Below are 23216 nucleotides of genomic sequence, written 5' to 3' on the forward strand. Positions count from 1 at the left end.
AACCTCAGGAGACCTCAAGAGCAAAGCATTTCAAGGAAAGAGTGATCAATTTGGTCAAATGCCACTGATAGGTCAAGGAAGATGAGGGCCAAGAATTGACCGATGAATTTTGTAGACTTAGGCCACTGAATGGAGGTGATTGGTCCCAGCTTCCCTGGAACGAGAAAACGGAGGCTCCAAGAGATTAAATAAATTGAACAACCAAGGTGAGATAGCCAGTTAGCAGCAGAACTAGGCGGAGAACTGAACACTGAATACAGGCCATCTGAAGTTAGCCATGTTTTTTCAATCCCAGTCCAGGGCCCTTCTTCAACAATAGCTTAAGATGTCACCCGCCCCAGGGTAAAAGTATCGTTAGGAGGACTCTAAAAGAACACTGAGGCTTTCAACAAAAAGAAATAGACTTCAGTAGTAGAACTTGAAGCCACAATGACAGTCAGAGAGTGGTTTGGTATTTCATAACACAGTGAATACTCTTCAAACCAAATGAAACAGGTGTAGGTGGCCACTGCAGCCAGGGCATGCACAGGTGTCAAAACACACTTCACTACACAGGAATTCCTACACGTCCTCAAAGCAAATTCTCTGTTCATTCTATTTCACTACATGATTTCCAATCCAAAAAAAAAAAACCATAGGCCTGATTACCATATATTACCAAGTACTGTCAGTGGAGGCTTGTGTATTGATGCTCAACAGATTTCAGTGGAGCTTCCAGTCTAAGACTAGGAAGAAAGGCCTGGCAATCTATTTCTAAAAATTAACCAAGGAAAACCCTATGGATCACAAAGACCCAATCTCATTGTGCACGAGGTCACCATGAGCTGGGAGGCCCACTCAACAGCAGCTAACAATAAATGTACAGTCAGGGTTTGAATAAACGTGAACTCTTGTTTCCCCACCCTCTTTCCTTGGCTTGATTTTTTTTATTAAGTTGCCAAAAAACGGGGTGGGCTTTAGATTGTAATGAATCAAACACACTTTTATGAATGCAAAGGCACAAGAAAGCCCTAAACCATTCAGGCATTAAAGACACAGTTTTAACAGTCCCTACTTCTCCCCTCAAATCCACAACCATCACCACCCAAAGATGCCGGTCCATTTAAAGCACCCACGCTTGCACCGCACTCCGTTGCACTCTGCGATTCCGTTTTGTAGCCTAGCAAGTGAAGACTTCCAAAGGGAGGAAAAGCGGGAAGGAGAAGGAAAACGAGATACAGAAGCGGCCACAGAAACACGGCTCAGAACAGAAAAGTTACTGCAGGGAGGCGGGGAAAGGAGGGGAGGATTCCGCCTTTCAGAGGAGAGGATGAGCATGTAGACGTCGCCTGGCCAACTCTACCTCTGGAGAGAAAGGAAAAGATGGGTGCAAAGCTGAGACGCGTGGCGGAGAGGAGTCCGGCTGCGGGGCTCTAAACTTTCCAAAGAGTCCAGGTGCCACGGCTCGGACTTCGGACTCCACACCTGGTCTCGCCCTCCAAGGCTGCAACTCCCCTCGCCTCCCTTCTTGCCTTTCCGTCCAGGAACGCCAGGCAGAAAGGAGCGCGGAGTGGAAAGGGTCCAGGGCTTCAAGGTGGGAATGGGGGCCGGGCGCAGGGTGCCGCTCGGTTACCTGAGGCCGCCGTGTCTCCCCAGAAGTGAAGGTGCAGTGCAGCTCACGACGAGCTTTGCTGCCCCGCCTTCGAGTCCCATCCCGGCCGGCTGCCTGGTCTCCGGGCTTTGTGCCCCTGGCTGCTGCCCGCAGACGCCTGACCCGGGACGGGACACGCTCTCGCGTCAGGAGCAGTGTCCGGGCGCTGCTCGTGGACGCGCGCCGAGAAGCCCGGGGCCCAAGCGACCGCGTGCGTTCCCTGGAGGTTCCTCTAGGTGGCGGCACGCCGGAACCTCGGCACCCTCGCCCCTACTGGTCATGCCCCACCTGGCTCCGGAGCCGGCGGCCTGCGCCTAGGCCAACTTACCTATCCTGGGGTCTCGAGCTCCTGCCACTCTGCCCTCAAGTGATTTCACCAACGGTTACCACAAAAGACAGCGAAGGATTCTTGACTCAGCTCCTCTCTGTTTTTGAGTTTGCGCAAATTAATCTTGCATACCTCCCCTCTTCCAAATTCTAAATTGGAGAACGGATAGTCCAACAAAATGAAAATATGAGAGCCCTCCAGTTCTCTCCCAAGGAGCCAGAAAATTGTATCTGAGCCAGCTCTGTTCCTCCAGTCAGGTCTGTGAAGAACCTGATTTTTCTTTCAACCCTTCTAGTGATAAATACCATCTGAACAAGGCCTGCTTGGTACCCTGAGACCCCGGCAAATATTCTTTCTCAGGCACGGAGAGGATGCAAAAGTAGTATACCCGCGAAGTTTACCAGCCACTTTATAGTCGGCAAAGAAAGGGGAGCCAGTCTCCTTTTTTACACTCCATTTTTGAGTAGTTTTGTTTCTACTTGTCTTTCTTTCAAGGCCCTTAGCACTGGCTCTCTTCCTAGATTGAATTTAGTGAGGCAAGAGTTTAAGTTAACATATTTAGTTCTTACAATTTACCAGGTACAGTTATAAGAATTTTCTTCATAACAATAATAAAAATAAGCTTTTATATAATGTTTTCAGTGTTTTATATTTATTAACACCTTAAATAAAACTATCTTATTGTTGTTGTTGTTGTTGGAGCCCTGGTGGCACAGTGGTTAAGAGCTCAGCCGCTAATCAAAAAGTTGGCAGTTCGAATCCACCAGCCACTCCTTGGAAACCCTGTGGGGTAGTTCTACTCTGTCCTATAGGGTCGCTATGAGTTGGAATCAACTGGATGGCAATGGGTTTGGTTTATTGCTGTTAAGTGTCATTGAGTTGATTTCGACTTATAGTGACCCCATGTGACAGAGTAGAACTTCCCCATAGGGTTTTCTAGTGTGTAATCTTTACGAGAACAGATGGCAAGGTCTTTCTTATGGAGCTGTTGGATTTGAACCACTAACCTTTTGGTTACAGCAGAGCACTTAACCACTGTACCACCAGGGCTCCTATAAGGTGGGTAATACTATCATTCATATCTTACAGTTGAGGAAACTGAGGAACAGAGATGTAAGTATCTTTCCCAAGGCCACACAGCTAGAAGTAAATTATAAGTCTGGGATTAAAACCCAGGCAGTCTGGCTCATGGCTCCAGTGTCCATATTCTTAGTGATCATGTTATACTGCCCCACTTGAAAAAAACAATTAATTATGATCTCATTTACTCCTCATAGCAAACCTATAAGTGGATTCTGTTATTGTTTCCATTTAGGCACAGGGAGGTTAAATAATTGTACAAGATAACAGAACTAGTAAGTGGTACAGACAAGATTAGAGCAGTCAATCTATTCCTTGACTAACTTCAATGATAGAGGGAGAAGAATTGCTTAGAAAGTGTGTGAAGCTTTCACAACCTTCAAATACTGAGCCCCCAGCCCTTCAGTTTCAGTCCCGTCAATGTCTGTCCTCAGACCTAACAATAGGCTGGACTGTCTCCAGGTACCTCCACCATCCCTGCACTCCACTAGTGATGCCTAAAGCATTAGCAGCCCAGAGCTCAAAGCCAGGACTAAGGCCCAGCTGCTTTGCCTACAGCTGGGACAACCCTTCCCTGAGAAAGTCATGGCTTATACAGACATGTACATACTGTGGCACTTCATAAGCTCTCATCTCTTTTGTGTCCAGGCCTCCAGGACACGTTGGGAAGGGACAACCAGAGGCACCAGTACCACCAGGACCTCTTTGCCTATTTGCCCTGCACACAAAGCAGTGTTTTCTTTCTGAAGGCGATGACAGCAACAGGGAGAGGAACAGAAGACATGTGAGGCCATAACCACACGAATAACTGGTGTTATCTCTGTGTATGACATCCACTCCTTTCTCCCTGCTGAGATGAGCTCCGTCTTACCCTAACCCCCCGGAGGCGCCAAACCCACCAGACTCCACAGCTCCTCTAGCCCAGCAGATGAGCAAGCCTCTTTCGTGTGTTCACACCTGCATTCTGAGTTCTGGGTTCTGGTGTGAGGACCCACTGTGAATGTTGATGACACTACCTCACCACCTCTTTATCAGGACAAAAGCAGGGATAAGAAACTATACCTACACAAAAGGAATGGGTAAGGGGAGATTTTATGTAGCAGCTTGAGTGGATATGTAAGTGTGGCTATTGCTATCTGGTAGTAAAAAAACTTCACCATTAGGTGGCTCTATTACATTAAGTATTAGAGAGGGCTATCTCTTCAACCAAACCAAAAAAAAAAAAACCCGTTGCCATTGAGTCGACTCCGACTCATAGTGATCCTATAGAACCTTACAACAAAAGGACCTTAAAATAAAGCCTAGTTCTAAGCACCTAAGGAGCCCTGGTGGTGCAGTGGTCAGCAGTTAGAAGCCACCAGCCACTCCTCGAGAGAGAGATGTGGCAGCCTGCTTCTGTAAAGACTACAGTTTTGGAAACTCTATGGGGCAGTTCTGCTCTGTCCTATAGAGTTGTTATGAATTGGAATTGACTCGACAGCAACAGGCTTTCTAAGCACCTTATGTTGTTATTCTGGCCACTAGCTCCAGTAAGCCCTATGTAATCACAAACATTTATAATGATATGATACATAAAAACCATTCACAATGTAATCCAAAAGATTCCTCTAAGCTCCTCAGGAAATTCAGTACAACTAGGAGATTAAGTTCACAGAACATACTAATCAGCAAAATCTGTTTTCTAGAATGCCACCCACTTCCGGCTTCAGAGAACATGAATTAAGTAAAATGACTATTACTCTGTCTGTATTATCAGACACGCTATTCAACAGTAAAGGTTCTACACACACACACACATAAGTCTTTAGGTGGCACAAATAGTTTGCACTTGACTACTAACCTAAAAGTTGGCAGTTCAAACTCACCCAGCGGTACAGTACCTCAAAAGATAGGCCTGGCAATCTGCTTCCCTTAAGATTACAGACAATAAAACCCTACAAAGTAATTCTACATGGGTCGCCATGAGTCAGAATCAACTCAAAGGCAACTGACAACAACAACATATATTATTGTTTATTATTTTTCAATTTGAAAGCATTCTAAGGCACAGATAAATAGGTGAAACGAGTTTCTTTTTGGAAATCTGAGTCTTTGACACGTCTGTAGGCATAGGGTCATGAGGCAAGGACAGAGCCAGCCTTTCCTTCTGTGTCCTCTTAGCTATTCAGCTCAGGCCCAAGTTGTGTCTTCAGGCTCTTTTTTCCCCCCCCACACACCGTAGTTTCTCCTTGGAAGCATCCCTTCTCTCCCCTTGACTCTCCTGTCGGTTCTTATTCTCAAAGCTCTTTCTCCAGCATTCCAATACGGTCAACTCTGAGACATCTCACTACCTCTCTAACTTAGAATGTTGACCATTGGACTGATCATTTTCTTTCTCCTTCAAACCAGTTCCTCCTCCTATTTATGTTAATGATCCTCATCTTTTCTGTCCTTAACAGTTACTATCTTTGACTCTTTCCTCCCCCCGCTTCCTCCCAATGCAATCCTTCCCTAAGTCTTTCTGTTCTATTTCTGCAAAGTGCATGAATCTCTCCAATTTCTGGAGCACCTGTTATGTGTACGGGCATGTGTAATATGTTAAGGCCTGGGGGCTAGTGCCAGTCTGCTTTTCATTCTTTTGCTTTCCGTATAAAATAGAACAAAGGGAAATTATATGAGGTTTTATATTGTTGAGTGGACTCAGCCCTCCTTATATACAAACCAAAACCAGTTGCCATCAAGTCCGACTCATGTTGACCCGACGTGTTGCAGAGTAGAACTGTGTTCTTCTCAGTAGATCACCAGCCTTTCTCCCAAGGCTCTTCTGGGTGGGTTATGAACTGCCAACCTTCCAACTAATTGTCAAGTGTTTAACTGTTTGTGACACCCAGGGACCCCTCCTTAGTTAAAGCAGGTGTGATTGCTCTTTAGCACTGTGCGAGGCTGTGCTTCACTGACATTTCTCTGCCTAGTAATCATCTGGAGGAACTTGTTAATAAAACGCAGATACCTAGGGCTCCCACCCAACTAATTTGATTCAGTAGATCTGCAAAGAGACTGAAGAATCTGCATTTAAAAGAAAAAAAAAATAGAACAAAGTGATCTAAAGAGTATTTTGAAGAAACAGTCATAAGAAATATTAAGCACTTAAACTAGAAACAAAATATTGTTCTCGATCCTTAAATTGCTTTATACAACTACTTTTAAATCAGTCACTTAACTTGTGATTAAGTATCTCTCCAAATTGCTATTTCCTAAGAATATGTCTTTAGACTTTCATTTCTTTGGTTTCTGGTTTTATCTCGTAAATTTCAGTCTTGGTAGAAGTAATACCTTAGGCCAGATGAGTTATTCATACCTTACTGTGTATAAGTTTATCAGATCCTATTACTAAAAGAGCAGGAAGTAGATAGAGATTTTGAATGGAGAAAGAAGGTAACACCTGTATCATTCCCCATTTGGGGGATTGGGACTTGGGTAAACACCCCCAACTAAGCTAGTGTGCTGGGGCCAGGCTGGGATGGTCTGGGAGGTTTCCTTACAGCAGACAGAGACATGGGCATCTGAGGCTCATTTGCAAATTGTAGTTGAGGAATGGGGTTTAGGGGGTGGCAGACCCAACATCTGCAAAAGCTTTCCAAATGTAGGTCATGATCACTACTCGTATTGGCGCATCCTGAGGTGTAATTGAGAGAGTTGGGTTAATACATGGGGCCAGGACAGAAAAGCCCAAGGAAAGGGACAGCTGAAGATCACTTGGCTTTCATTACCATACAAACTAACCTAGTCCTGTGTGGTCTAGACATTTTTCTTAGGAGCAAGCACTTGACAGAGCTCCAAAGCACAAGGCTGTAAATGCCCTCATTTCTGCATCTTCTAGGATTTTATCTACCTTTGTTGCAGTTGCCCTGTTTGCTGAGGGCCCACCTGTTCCAGGCAAGCAGGAGTAGCTTCGAGGTCTTCACGTATGTAGTCTTCTGTCCTCATTGCTCCCCACAGAGCAGATCATGAGAAGCAGTGGCCACCAGCTCTTGAACATTCTTTCAATATTATCGTGTTCTGGCACTTGTCCAGCCTGTTTTATGGGTATCACCTAAAGTTTTTTTTAAACTCTTATTTAATTTATTTTTTGTGAAAACATACACAGCAAAACATCTACCATAATGCTCAATGGAATCCAGACCTTCTGGAGCCATTGCGGCTGGATGAACACCCAAAATGATTGCTCTTTAAACCTTAAACCTCAAACCAAAACTATCCCCTGAAGTCTGCTTTGAATCAAATAATAAAAAAAATAGGTTAGCTTAATTAGTAAAGTATGTCCACCTTGAACATCGTGCTCTTTCAAAGAATTATCTATATGGGATGAAATTGACAACAGCATCTAGAAAGGTTAGATGAGAAGCTTAGATGGCAGTGAGATTACGTTAATGGTGGTTGGAATAATTTGGAAAAGGATAGCATCTTAGGCTGGTTTCTCTCCATATAGAAAAAGAGAGATAGATTTATTTCATGGAAATGGCTCATGCAGTTGTGGAGGATGGTAAGTCCCAAATCTATGGGTCCAGCATCAGCCTGGGGGGTTCTCCTGACTCACGTGGTTGCAGGGGCTGATGAACCCAAAATTGGCAGGTCAGATGGTAGGCTGCCGGCTCACAGGGCTGTGGGAACCGGCGAATCCTAAAATCTGCAAATTGGGCTGCAGTCTGCTGGTTCACGTGCCAAGAACTGGAGGTCAGATGATGACAAGTTGGATGCAGGGTCTAGAGAGAGAGAGAATGAGCTTTGCCAGAACATCCACATGTATCGGATACAGGCCACATCCCTAAGGAAACTCCCCTTACATCGGATCACAAATGGAGTGTAATCACATAACACTGAAAATCATGGCCTAGCCAAGTTGACATATAACATTAACCATCAGAGATGGTGAGAACCATTACACAACTTGAAAAATGTAAAGAATGATATACTTTGTGTTGTTTTTAAGTGTTGTGTAGTTTTGCTTTTTTTTTTTTTTTTTTAAATAAATATATGTGAGGTCCCCTTCAGTGAAAAATCAGAGAGCATCTCTTTGCCCTCTTTGCCCTCCCAGAGCCCCTCAAATTGAGTCACAGGAGAATCACTTTGGTTCTCCCCTGGGTGGTTAATCACCAGTTTTATAACTTACCCACACTGTAGTACTTGATTGTCTTATATCTGTGAACAGATTTTGCTTTGAGACAGGTTCTTTCAAGGCCATATACTTCACTTTTCTTGACCGATCTTGTAAGTTGCTTGATGGTTATGTGCTCTGCCATAAATTGCATTACCGTATTCTCTTACTGTGTTCAAAATATAAATATATTTTCAGTATATATTGAGTACACTGTTTCAAGTGCTGCAGATAACAACAGATAAAAATCTTTGCCTTCATGGAGCTTACATAAATTTTATTAGAATTAATTTATTATTACCAAAAAAAAACAACCAAACTTGTTGCTGTTGAGTTGATTCCAAATCATAGTGACCCTATAGGACAGAATAGAACTGCCCCATACAGTTTCCAAGGAGCAACTGGTAGATTGGAACTGCTGACCTTTTGGTTAGCAGCTGTAGCACTTAGCCACTACGTCATTACTGCGTCATTATTACAGGACTATAATAACGTTACGAAATTTTATGGGACTGTGATATCTCAACCAAATTTGGGAGAAGATATAGCTAACAAGTTATGTTGGGAGTACTTTGTGAAGAGGATCAAATACAAGGCTGAGAGCTTGTATTTAACTGGGTAGGAAATAGGGGGTCGTTGGAGGTTTTCAATAGAGAGAATAGTATACTCAAGTTCCACTGTAGGATACCAGCTGTGACAGTAGTGTGTAGATGGACTCCATGGTGTTTTCTGACTGGCTTCCATAGGGTTCCTCTCTTAGCATACTTTCTTCCCACTCTGTCACTTGCCTAAAAAACCAAACCCAATTCCACTGAGTCAATTTCGACTCATAGCTACTTACCTAAGCCTTGTCAAATCTCTGACAACTCCAAACCAAAACGTATAATATGTTGCAATCAAACCATCCACCCTGCAGATCATACTGGGGCCTGCAGGTGGCAATGGTGAGCCAGCTATGAGCTTGGTAATGCCCTACTACAAACCCAGCAAATGTCACCTTCTGGAGAGCTTCCCTGACCACCATATCTAAATGGCATCCACTGGAGTTGCTCTCAATTGCTTAATCTTCTTTTATTTTTCTTCACATCCTTTGTCACTAATTGGCATTATATATTGTTCACTGCCTCTTCCTCCCCACTAGAATATAAACTTCTTGACAGCAGGGACTTTGTTTTGTTCATTGTATTGAACAGGCCTGGCAACGCTCCATAAACATTTACGGAATGAATGACCACTTTGGTCTCAGCGTTCAGTGGAGGAACACCATGGGAATGTATGCAGTGACCCAGCAATCAAATTTTGGAGTGCATGTTTGAGCATTATTTTGGGAATTTTCCTAGGCCAAACCTATATGTTTTCTGGGTCAAAGCTAGAGATGGTTGACCATATCAGGAATATATGAGGAAAGGGGTGACGAAGAGGCCCACATACCCATCGTGAGATCATGCGCTATTAAATATCAATGAAATGCACCTGGGTAAACTAACCTAATAAAGTGTATTGGGTGAGAGCCAAAGAAAGTATGGACAGGAGAATATCAGGTGGTTTTCTAACCCAGACAGATGCATGATTAAGCAATTGGTCTCTTGGATGTCAGTAAACAGAATTTCCTCTACGTCGTTTACAAAAGATGAAACACAGTGTTCTGAAGTTTGACTTATCTTGTTCTCAGTATGGATGAGTCTGTCTTGGTTAGTCCTGCAGACAGGCTGTTTTTCAGTAATCTACAGCCACAGTGGTTATCAAGCAAGAGTGTGATTTACACTCAGGTCTTCCTTGCAAAACATTCAGTAAATATTTGGGCTTATGACTTACCTGATTCTGCAAATCATGTCTTTGTTTACCAAGCAGAGTTCACTGCTCCTGCACTCAAGGTAAAGCACACACGGCAATCTACCAGGAAGAATGGTAGATTGTGTGCCTGTTAATGGATGAAGTAAGGTTCACCTAAGTGTCAACAGAAAGTTAGTCTTTGTACAGTCTAGTCTTTGTTATTTAACTTTAAAGGACTATAGCACGATATACTGAAGTAATAAACTAAGCAAAGTAGTTAGAATTTAAAACAGAACTCCAAATCTATTAAATGCTTTAATCATCCCAATTCAACATTGCAAGTTAAAGCAAGTGTGTGAAATCAGCAAGATAAGATGAGTCATTTTGTTAATTTGGTAACATTTTCCATTCGTCCTCCTTTAGGAATTTTTTTTTTTCTCTTCAGAGATAGTTTATGTTCCAATGGCCAGAATTTGTCTCAAATACAGGGCTGTCCAATTTCACCAAAACCAGTATTTCTACTCAGAGTCTTAAAACTTTCTTTTCTCTAGAACTTATTATTGTGCATGTAACTTGGCTCTTTTACGTTAGTCAACCACACTCACATGCTCTTGTAAGTCTTCTGCTGATCACATGTAGCAGTGAACATGTTTTCATAGAGTGGGTGATCTCACATGGTCGATTACATGGTGATAGACACAACAGGGGCCCTGTCACAGAGACCAATGTGGCACAACAAAACACGTCTAATGGCTTTACTCCAGTTTGTCACAATCGAGGGCAACCTCAGTTCTATTCTGCACACGTGGGGTCACCCTGTGTTGGAATCGACTTTACAGCAACTAACAACAGGACCGTCTCAGACATTTGGTAATCCCTGGCATATGTGTGTATATATATATATATATATATATATATATATATATATATATGTTGTTATATAAAGCTGACTCCTGGCTATATCTGACTCTGTTTACAGTTCTGAATGGAATAATCCTTCTCTCACCGGGCACCTGCTTGCATAATTTCCTAAATCCCATTCACAGTACTTTTTGAACACCCCCCCACCCTTAGGCCAGTTTCCCCAAGTGGTAAATCTAATGGGTCAGGCTCCGAACCCTGCCTGTGGCTGCTGCCCGGCCCCACCCCCTACCCAGGAGGGACTCCATCTTGTTTGTCCCACATTGTTTCTCTCATCTTTGATTTACATAGTGAAACGAAAAGCACATTGTTCCTAGACTACCAAGGAAACATTTTCATTTTCACTTTCCTTGTTCTATTTTTGCAAAATAAAGCAAATACTGAAACAGATAACTCCATTGCCCCATAGGATTTTTTTACTATTGGGTTAGACTGGTTGTCAACAAAGCCAAGAGGTCATTTTCTTTCTGCCTATTTTAAGGAAATCCAAGTCTGAGGAATGGAACTATGAATTTAGCTTAGATCTATAAATGGTTTACTTATTAGGAGAAAAGACCTATCATTGTCGGCCATTGATTCAAGCTTCCCTGGACCACCCAGTGAATGTACCTTCCCTTAAGCTGCTGAGTGAATTCAATTCACCAGGCCCTATTGAACTTGAACGGTGTGGCCAGCATTGTAAGAACTGCTCCCTTCTAGAAATTAGACTAAAAACACAAGCTAATCATAAAACATTTAGAACCTCAGCTTGAGGAAGATTGGAAAAGATCATCCAGCCAATGTTATCTCTAAACTAGAGAGGATGATAGATGAGTAGACGGATCGAAATCAAAACTAAATCCACTGCTGTCAAGTCAATTTCAACTCATGGTGGCCCCATGTGTTACCAAGTAGAACTACTCTCTGGGATTTTCTTGACTGTAATCTTTACGGAAACAGATCACCAGGCCTTTCTCCCACAGTGCTGCTGAGTAGATTCGAACTGCAACCTTTAAGTCCGTAGTTGAGTACAAACTGTGCCACCCAGGGATCTAGTAGGTAGATGTTGTTGTTAGGTGCCATCAGCTCCAGCTTATAGCAACCCTATATACAACAGAATGAAACACTGCCCAGTCCTACACCATCCTCACAATCATTGCTATGTTTTAGCCCATTGTTACAGGCACTATGTCAGTTCATCTTGTTGAAGGTCCTCCTCTTTTTCGCTGACCCTCTACTTTATGAAGCATGATGTCCTTCTCCAGAGACTGGTCCCCCCTAATAACATGTCCAAAGTACGTGAGATGAAGTCTCACCATCTTCACTTCTAAGAAGCATTCTAGCAGTGCTTCTTCCTAGACAGATTTGTTTCTTCTTCTGGCAGTCCATTGTATATTAAATATTCTTTGCCAACACCATAATTCAAAGGCATCAATCCTTCTTCGGTCTTCCTTATTCATTGTCCAGCTCTCACATGCACATTAGGTGGTTGAAAATACCATGGCTTAGGTCATGCCCACTTTAGTCCTCAAAGTGACATCTTTACTTTTTAACACTTTAAAGAGATCTTTTGCAGCAGATTTGTCCAATGCAATGCGTCATTTGATTTCTTGACTGCTGCATCCGTGGGCGTTGATTGTGGATCCAAGTAAAATGAAATTCTTGACAACTTTAATATTTTCTCCCTTTATCATGATGTTGATTATTGGTCCAGCTGTGAGGATCTTTGCTTTTTTGAGGTGTAATCCATACTGAAGGCTTTGATCTTCATTAGTAAGTGCTTCAAGTATTCTTCACTTTCAGCAAGCAAGGTTGTAGCATCTATGTATGGCAGGTTGTTAATGAGTCTTCCTCCAATCCTGATGCAGCATCCTTCTTACAGGTTGAATAGTATGGTGAAAGGATATAACCATGATGCATATCCTTCCTGAGTTTAAACCACACAGTATCCCCTTGCTCTATTGGAATGACTGCCCCTTGGTCTATGTACAGGCTCTGCACGAACACAATGAAGTGTTCTGGAATTCCTGTTCTTCACAATGTTATCCACACTTTGTTACAATCCACACAGTTGAATGCCTTTGCATAGTCAATAAAACACAAGTAAACATCTTTTTTGTATTCTTCGTTTCAGCCAAGATCCATCTGACATCAACAATGATATCCTTCTTTCTACATCCTCTTTTGAATCTAGCTTGAATTTCTGGCAGTTCCCTGTTGATGTACTGCTGCAACCATCTTTTAATTATCTTCAGCAAAATTATACTTGCATGTGATATTAATGATATTGTTTGATAATTTCCACATTCTGTTGGATCACTTGACTTTGGAGTGGGAAGACTGGGAAATGTAAACATATGTACACGCAATCATGTACACACACTTGTATATGTGCACTTGCATATTCTTTTTAAAAATCCATAAAATCCACCAGGGATACATCCCAGCTGTGACTAACTTTGATTCTCATAATAACACCTTAGATCCATGTAGCATATTACATTAAGAAGGGCTTTGTGATTGCATTTAGAGCTTTGTTTAAGAGCACAGGCGTTGAATTCCTTTTCTGCTGCAGCTACTTTGTGTATGTCATATAACCTCTCTAAGACTCTCTTTCTTCATTTCTAAGAGGCAGATAATCATACCTACCTTGTTGTGAGGATTCAATGAGAGTGTATACAAATCAGCAGCAATAACAAAACCACAGCATAGATCTGCTAGACAAAAGATGCTCAAAACTGGTGGCTCTTTCTATCATCCCTTCAGGCCTATTTCATTTGTCAACACATCAGGAACTCTTCTTCACTGTATGAATTAACGCTAGTTTTTTTAAATCAAATTCATATTCAGCAAATGACTTTGGAGCAGAGGTGAATGAAACAGACAAGGGGCTGGCAGAGTTAACTATCACTATACGTGTAGGCTGTTCGCAATCCCTGTTGTATTTACAAATCAGAACACAAGCAGTGGAATGATAGGCAGTTGGGAAAATGTTATTTCAATACATGAGCTCACTGACCTCTGAATTAAATTAAATGATTGTGTTGCCGTAAATGCTACCTGTGCTACCCAGTCAGAAAACAAACCTGGAAGTAGAGGAAATTTGTCTTAGGAAATACTTCTTTTTCCTGGAATTCATTAATCATTTATCATTTCCCAGAGGGGCCAAAAATGGGCCCAAACATGGTCAAGAACAATTAGTTAAAATTTAATACTCCTAACCAAAAAACCAAGCCAAATCCGTTGCCGTTGAGTCAATTCCAAATCATAATTCACCTGAGTGATACTAAACTGAACGTGAGGCCATTGTGGGCCACTAAATTGTTGGTCGTTTTCTCTCAGAGTGCATTTTTTCTAAGAGGATTCCGATTTAGGACTCGAGACAGGTATAAAGCAAATATTTTGTCTAGAATTGTGATAACACATCTCAGAATCCAATGCAAGTCAGTAAAAAGCCAGGAATATATGTATTGCACTTCTAAAATGGGGTAGATAGAATTTCCAACATTCTCAATTTCAGTATTTATTGCTTTTGTGTATATTATGTTCCATAGGGTCCCTATGAGTTGAAATTGACTCGATGGCAGCGGGCTTGGTTTGGGGGTTTTAATGGCATACTGGTTAAGAGCTACAGCTGCTAACAAAAAGGCTGGCAGTTTGAATTCACCAGCCGCTCCTTGGAAACTCTATGGGGCAGTTCTACTCTGTCCTGTAGAGTCACTATGCATCGGAATCGACTCGATGACAACGGGTTTTTGGTTTTCTCTCCAGTCAGGCTATTCTCTCCTTAAGAGCAAAGGTAATGCTTTAGGCATGTTTCTAGTCAGATACATGGGAAGTGGATTTTTTCTAGCCCCTTCCTCCTTAAGATGGAACACCAGGAAAGACTAAGAGGGCTCCTAGCTCTTTTCCCCTCTGTGGCAGATGAGGTGCCATGCCACCGGGTTCCTTTAGACAAAGGGAAGCTTCGAGCTGAAGAGCTGGCTGAGAACTGAAAGCCTATGAAAATGGCCAACCCTGGGGGAGCAGGAACGTATTTCCAGTGTGGCACTCTTTCCTGGCAATGCTGACAAATTGGGCGACGTGGAAAGGCAGTCTCCTCTTGCCATAGCCACAGGTTAAAAATAATTATGTTACCTCATCCCTGGGCTAAGAGAGAACTTTGAGTAAATGGGATTATAGCACCAGCCTCCATTTTAAGGCTGGGCCCTGTTGTTCTGGTCGAAGTCAAATCTCTGTGTTTGCTCTCTCAGCCCCATCCTGGAAGAGATTGCATCAGGCAGCCTCCCCCACCTCCCTCCCCTTTTCATAGCAATGGCTGATGCTTCACTAGCGTTTGAGGACGATTTTGCTTCCGAGGAGAAAGGTTGAACTGGGCCAAAAGGGAGGAGCTTAACCTGCGCGCAAAATCTGGGAATCTGGATGAGCGGAGGAGGGTAGGGGCCACGAAGAGAACAAAGAAGATGAGAAAGACCTCCCCACCTTTCTGGTAAGGAGGCCCCGTGATCAGCGCCAGCCACTGGAGCTTACATAAAGGGTTGTGGAGGCCAAGAGGCCACAGAGCTGACACTACCGGGCTTAGAGCACTGGGCCCCCCTCCCAGGCAGGCACCATGAGTTTGTCCCTGCATCCCCGGAGCTTAATTCTCTGCTTCTACGCTCTTTCACTGCTTTCTCCAACGTGCCTGGCAGTAAGTGCGCTGTTCACAAAACATCTTTATTTTAAAGGGAAGGCTGAAAAATAAGAAATGTATAATGAACTAGCTGTCTTTTTCTCCTCTAGTATGTGGCTACCAAAGACAACTGCTGCATCTTAGATGAAAGATTTGTAAGTAGGTTTTCTGTTTTTCGGTTTGTGTTTGAGCTGGAGAGGGGCAGATGAATAAAAGGCATTCGCTTACCAGGGTCCTTTAGCACTTCAAACATTTTTTAAAAACGTAGTCTAAGTTTTTACCTATTCTTATTGATAAATTTTAAGTGTAACTTTAGTCAAGTTTTTAAAATTCTTTTCTTGTTGTTTTCTCAGGGAAGTTACTGCCCAACTATGTGCGGCATTGCAGATTTCCTGTCTTCTTACCAAACCAGTGTAGACAAGGATCTGCAGTCTTTGGAAGACATCTTACACCAAGTTGAAAACAGAACATCAGAAGCCAAAGAACTGATCAAATCAATCCAAATCAGCTATACTCCTGAGGAGCCATCAAAACCAAGTAAGAAACAAAAACCTACTGACTGAGAAGCCCTGTTGCTTTTGTTGTTGTACTTGTTTAAGCATTTCTTATATCTCTGATCCCATCTTACAGGTGCCATACAGCGTGCTACTCATAATGCCAAGAAAATGTTAGAAGAAATTGTGAAATATGAAGCGTTGATTTTAACCCATGAATCCAGTATTCGGTAAGCATTTGTGTTTTCACTAGTTCTCCAACACCGATTTAGTTTTTAGTCAATATTCCAAGCTTCAGTGAAAAATCATCTTTTTTCCCCATTTACGATATTGGATAGGCATTTTGCCTGACTATCTTGAACATAGCTAGTGTAATAGTGTAATATGCGTTGTATTGCGTTGTACTTGCATTTTAATGATTGCATGGGATCACATGGGAAGGTGTCCTAGATGTCTTAAAATGCAATAATGACCATACTTATCGAAATGTTTGTTGTCCTCCAGTTTGTCTTCCAATGTAAACTCAAATTGATGGGAATTTGGGTGTTGAAATAAAATTCTCTATAAAAATGTCATGGACTCGGTGGTGAGGAATTAACAAGTAGAGGCAAAGGGAGGATCTTGGCTCCTAAAGTCAATTATATTGAAGGTGGAGCAGAAAAAAAAGCATGGCTTAGATAAGTCTAACCAACACGGTAAAACTACGTGTTATCATTTTACAATAAACCTGCAATTACGTAATCTCCTACCTTCACTTGGAGGTGGAATGTCTCTGTTAACTGCTTCCCAAGGGCTCATAAACTTTCTGAAGATAGGGCCTCATACACAATTTTGGTTTTTCCTCAATGGTTTTTCTAGATTGTTCTCCAAGTAGCATGAAAACTTAAAAGCAATTTTGTGGGTGGAAGTGGTCCAGGAGAAGTTGCTCCTCTCTTTGGTGTCAGAGGGCTGTTGTTACTATCATTGTGATTATTCATGTCGTTATAATTCGTGTGATCACTGCCAATCAGTGAAGCTGAATGAAACTATTGTGCAGAAATTTTCTAGGGCATAGTAGAGGGAAAATGATTAGTCTATTTTTTAATCACTGAGAAAGACACAGCAGTTTACATACTGTAGATAGTTATCTATCATTTCTGAATGTAGATAAGCAACCTTGTGAGAAACGAGGAAACCACGGTTTTTGCTTTCCTCTACCCTTTTCAGAAGCTATGTAAATAGAAACATAAAGAAGAAATGGAAAATGTCTGCTGTTTTATTTTTTGTAAGATAATGTCCCAGATCCTTTTCCCATGTAAATTACAGATTGAAGCCCATAAATCAACTATCAATAGTTCCACAAGTCAGAAGGGATGAAGGTTCAGCACATGTAATTACTGAACAGAGCCGTTCCTGATTTTTGGTCATCAGGCAGTGTTCTATTAACCAGGCTCATCACTTATGCAAGGACCACTCTAGAATGGCATTTGCTTATTTGCAAGAACTTTGTTATTTGTTTCAGAGTTGATACTATACACCTCTATTCCAAGTGAAAAGATCTAGGTCAAAACTCTATTCTATGTCTAATAAAAATTAAAAAAAAAATTGTGGTTGTTTTCCAAAAAGCTTAGAATTCTTATTTACTTCAATCGAGTTTCATATTTTTACCATTTTCCCAAAGAGGGAGTAATTAAAATAATGTATCAGGAAGTAATTCTTGAGAAAATAGGAAGTTTATTTTTAAGAATATACAAAATTATTTCTCCAAAGCAAGTACTTGGTTGTCTTCTGCTTATAGGTTTTTGCAGGACATATACAAGTCAAATAGTCAAAAGATCCTTAACCTGAAACAAAAGGTAACCCAACTTGAAGAACAGTGTCAGGAACCTTGCAAAGACACAGTGCAAATTCATGATACTACTGGGAAAGGTAAGTGAAAGATTTACCTTGAGATTGTGTTTGCAAACGCAAATAGACAAAGAAGATTGTATGTATTAAAATGTATAAGAATACTTTGGAAGGTGTCTAGACATGAAGTCTAAAGATTCCAATTTCTTAGGCTTTTGTGGGGTGGTTAAAAATAGTTTGAAAGGAACGATGATATGGGAAGTCATAAAATACTTTTCTTATGAGATGAATGGTTTGCAACATATTAAAAACTCATCTTCAAGACTGGTACAATCTTGCCTGGAATGTAAAGCACAGTAAAAGTTTCTTCCTCTCCTTCAGATTGTCAAGACATTGCAAACAAGGGAGCCAAAGAGAGTGGGCTTTACTTTATCAAGCCCCTAAAAGCTAAGCAGCAGTTCCTTGTCTACTGTGAAATTGAACCATCTGGAAATGGGTGGACTGTGCTTCAGAAGGTATCCTTTTTCTCATCGTTTGTGTTTAGTAAACACCCAATTAGTTTCTGCCACATACAAGACTCTTTTTTAAGCACCTGTAAACACTAATTCATTTAGCCCTTCACAACATCCCTATGAGGTAGCAACTATTATTACCCTGTTTACGGTTGGGGAAACTGAGACACAAAAGGTTAAGTAACTTGTCCAGGGTAACATAACTAATAAGTAACAGAGTCAGGATAAAGGCCCCCAGAGGATAGAGTTGTGCTGCTCTGAGACTAGGAAGCCCTGTTGCCTCTGCCGACCTCTGGCGCCCACTGTGGATCCTGGATTCCAACACAATCACGACTATACTGCAGGGGGCTGTCAGGGAAGGAGTGAGTGGTGGAAGGACTGGCTGACCATTCTACCATCAGTACAAGAGTCAGCAATAATCAAGCTTGAGCCTGAAGTCATCTCTAATCCAATCCAAGCCCATCACCATCAAGCCAATTCCGACTCATAGCGACCCTATAGGGCAAAGCAGAACTGCCCCATAAGGTTTCCAAGGAGCAGCTGGTGAATTCTAGTGCCAACCTTTTGGTTAGCCCAACTCTTAAGCACTGCACCACCAGGGCCCCTGAAGTCCTCTAGGTGTCTTTAAAACTACCATGGACCAGGCATTCTTTTAAGTATTTCTCTTACCTTGTCTTACGTAATGCTGACAGCAACACTAAGAAGTAAACATCATAGCTCACAGATGAGGAAACTGAAGCAGCTTGCCCATATTTTCATACCCTCCATATTTTCAACAGAATGTTTATAATGTTTTGTTTATGTGCACTGACAATCCTTTTCTCTCCTTTTCCCGTGCAACTGTATAATTAGAGACTTGATGGCAGTGAGGATTTCAAGAAAAATTGGGTTCAATATAAAGAAGGGTTTGGACATCTGTCTCCTACTGGCACCACGGAGTTTTGGCTGGGCAATGAGAAGATTCATTTGATCAGTGTACAGTCTACAATTCCATATGCATTAAGAGTGGAATTAGAGGACTGGAATGGCAAAACCAGGTATTATTTAGAAAGGACTTCTAACTTTTCATTGTAGAATGGGATGTGCATTTTCCAACCATCAATAGACCAATGGCAAAGACAGCCTGGAAGTTGCAAAGAGCACATCCAGCCAAGTTCCCCGGGAGCCAGTTTGGTTACTGGGCAATCCCAAAGAGGCAGGTTCTATCCAGCATGGATCTGAGTGTTTCGGTATCATCTACTGGTCTGAGCTCACTCAAGAACCATTCAGAATAATGGCTAGCATTTACTGAACTTTTAATATGTACCAGAAACTGAGCATGGAATTCTAATCTAATCTATACCAAATAACTATTTTATGAGGCAAGTCCTATTAATAATCCCATTTTACAGAATAATTTGCTCACGGTCACATTGCCATTAAATGGTAGAGGTGGGGTTTGAACTCAGGGAGTTTGACTCCAGAACCCATCCTTTTTACCACTGTCTTAACTGAAAAGCTAATCCAGGCTCTTCACATTTCCCTGTGCCGTAATGTCCAGTCATTCAGTCAAATCCATGAGGATCTTAAAATTAAATCAGCTAATTGTTGGGATAGAGCCCCCTTTATACTCAGAGCTAATTAAAATGAAGGAAAATTGTCAATCCTTTTGTTATGTCTACAGAATAATAATTTAAAAAATTCTCTAAATAGGTATCTTTTTTTTTTTAGGGGGCAGATCTTTTTTTCTGTTAGAATGTCTCCCATTTCTCAAATGCTGGAGATTAAGAAAGAAGTTAAACATTTTTTGGAAATCTCTGGTCATGTGCCAAGACCCATTGTTCTCTCTATTCTATAGAATACTGACCCTCTTTCACAAATTTTTCTAGGGGAGAATCTCATTTGAAGTCTCATAGTTCATGTTTTGTGGGCCAGACAGGGACCGCTTCTTTTCTGTGATATTCTTGGAGGCCCTTTTTCTGTAACACTAGCTTGGGAAAGAAGAATCCCTTCAGGACTCCACCGTTCAGGTGATATGAGTGGCTAATGGTGCTGTAGCTCCTTCCGACTTGGTGCATTTATTAATGGTCACTTACTGTCAGGTAATTGCCCCAGTCTTTGAAAACTGTGTGCACAATGCTAAACATTTAAGTGAAAGTGGAAAATGTGTAATTTATCATGTTCACCCAAACACCATGGTTTGATATTCGGATCTTGTAGGCAAAAAATATTCAAATGGGTAAAGTTTTCAGTTTTCTTTGGGCTATGCTCTGAAATCTAAACCCATCCTGGGCTTTGGTTAGCTGTAAACTGGTTCGCACATCCATTGTCTCTTCCCAGATTTTCAGAAAACCCCACTCACTGAGCACTTTCAGCCGTGAGAAACAAAGTTAGAGACTTCGAACAACTGTCCTATGGAAAAAGGACCTTCTCAGATCCTTGATGAGGCTGAGGAAATGTCTGTTCCCTTCTTTACAGTACTGCAGACTATGCCATGTTCAAGGTGGGGCCTGAAAGTGACAAATACCGCCTGACGTATGCGTACTTCATTGGTGGAGATGCCGGAGATGCCTTTGATGGCTATGATTTTGGCGATGATCCTAGCGACAAGTTTTTCACATCCCACAATGGCATGCAGTTCAGTACCTGGGACAATGACAATGACAAGTTTGATGGCAACTGTGCTGAACAGGATGGATCTGGTTGGTGGATGAACAAGTGCCATGCTGGCCACCTCAATGGAGTTTATTACCAAGGTATGACTGTCTTTCTTGGATTTCTGAATTAGTATATAATTTATGTTTTTGCAAAAGGTAATAAGTAGATACAAAGAAATAAATAATTAGTAAAGATAATTTTTTTTTAAAGATATCAGAGCTTTCACCATACGGTTCTTTATTTGAAACCAGCCATGATATACCAAGCTTATATCTAAAATCGGTCCCTCTATGAGAAACCCATCTTCTGAAAAATATCCTATGGTTTGCCATCGTGCCTGAAACTACCACTGTAGGATTGGTACATTGGATTATGATATCACCTTCAGACATAACATGTATATTAATTGGACGGACTAACATTACCACATTAATGCTTGTAAACATAGGAGGCTGCCTCAGCTTCCCATAAGCTACACATCAGATACAACCAGTGATCAGGTGTTGGGAAATGTAAAGAGTAGGGAAGTTCTGGTAAGGACAAAGGTGCGTTAAAGTTTGAGAGAAGAATCCAGCCAGGGGAGTGTAGTCATGTATTTTAAGGTGAGAGCGGTCAGTCTATAGTTTGCTAAAGTGGTTGTGAAGACTGGTTTTAGTTACCATCCAACAGTTACATGTGAGAGGCTTTACTGATACTAAAGGATCCATTAAGCATCATATAATATGGCTACCCCATCTCATCTACTGATAAGCAGCCTTTCCCTCTCAGGGCCATGCCCTAGCCAATAGTCAACTTGGGATCCTGTTAAAGGCTATTTATATTTGGGTCTTCAAACTTGTTTCACTTATTTATTTTTTTAGAAGCCTGGCTTACCTTTCCATCTGCAAACCCCGCAATTACAAGAAGCTCTCAGAGAAGGTGCTTAATCCCTCTGTCCCAGGATAGCCATGCTGATAGCCTCTGGTACATTCTGGTATTGGAGACAGATAACTCTTACAAAATTACTTGAGCTATGGTGCTCAGTGACTAGGAGAAGGCAAATTAACCTAAACTTCATTTTAATAGAGATTTAAAGTAAAATCCCAAACCATTTTTCTAAAATCCCTCCTACTTGTTCCAATTCTCTGGTAAAATGGTGTTTTCAGCTAAATTGTGATCATCTGAATAGGAATTTTGTAGTTCCTACCCTTCTGGCCTGCCTGAGGAAAGGTGACCCACAATTGCTGAGTCCAGGATGGCTAAGCTTAGCGAGGCTATTCGGATACCTTTGGAGCTCTAGCCCTGTTACTAGTGAACAAAATTATAGAAATGACCATGAAGCACAACATAGATATAAGGTGTTGTTTGACAATAAATGTATTTCAGTTGCGAATTGAGATTTGAGGAATCTTTTTAGTTGGTAGCTAACACTGTAAGTTTGATGTGAGTAGCAATAGATTTCATAATAGATAGTTCTTTATAGACTTGCTGAGGTAAGGACGGTCAAGAGCAATAATCTGTATTTGTACATCTACAACTTGTTTTAGGTGGCACTTACTCAAAAGCATCTACTCCTAATGGTTATGATAATGGCATTATTTGGGCTACCTGGAAATCCCGGTGGTATTCCATGAAGAAAACCACCATGAAGATAATCCCATTCAACAGACTTAACATTGGAGACGGACAGCAGTTTCAGCTGGGGGGAGCCAAAAAGGTTGGAGATGAGCACAATGTTGAAATAGAATATGACTAAATCATTTTTCACTGAGAATTAATTGTAGAAAATTACTAGCATGTTGGTTTCTGTTGACTCACGAAGTTTCAGAAACCTTTCTGAAAAATTTTCTGTTCTTTCTCTTACTGAATTTATCATTTTAAGCCTTCCTTTAAGGCTATTTTGCCTTAAGTGGAAATTAAAACTCACTTTGGACTATAAACCCCAATTACTGAACTAAGAGTTATTTAAAAATTGTTTATTTGAGGAAAGAATATTTTGCATAATTTTCTAAACATAAAGCTATTGTCATATTTTGCATTTCAATGGTTGCATGTGATTTTGTATTGATTTTTTTGTTCATTTTTATTCTTAAATAATTTAGTGCATACTAATAAAATAGGAATAAATTTTAAAACTTCAAATCCTAAGTATTTTTCCATGTTTATTGCCCCTTAGTCATTCATATTTAATTCTTCTTATTGAATGGAGAGATTATATATTTTTTATATATTTTCTGTTTTGGTCATAGG

The 23216-nt window shown here is 41.3% G+C and overlaps 1 protein-coding gene across 1 annotated transcript; it reads left to right on the forward strand.

The window, feature by feature from the left end:
* Window positions 1-15457: 15457 nt before the first annotated feature.
* FGG (fibrinogen gamma chain) lies at window positions 15458-22722 on the forward strand. The gene is made up of 9 exons (XM_049852808.1): window positions 15458-15535; window positions 15628-15672; window positions 15871-16054; window positions 16148-16241; window positions 17789-17919; window positions 18220-18353; window positions 19203-19387; window positions 20808-21085; window positions 22514-22722. Exons 1-9 carry the CDS (start codon window positions 15458-15460, stop codon window positions 22720-22722), a joined length of 1338 nt encoding a protein of 445 aa, XP_049708765.1.
* The last annotated feature ends 494 nt before the right edge of the window (window positions 22723-23216 follow it).

This window comes from Elephas maximus, chromosome 13 (assembly GCF_024166365.1).
Source record: "Elephas maximus indicus isolate mEleMax1 chromosome 13, mEleMax1 primary haplotype, whole genome shotgun sequence".
Taxonomy (NCBI): domain Eukaryota; kingdom Metazoa; phylum Chordata; class Mammalia; order Proboscidea; family Elephantidae; genus Elephas; species Elephas maximus.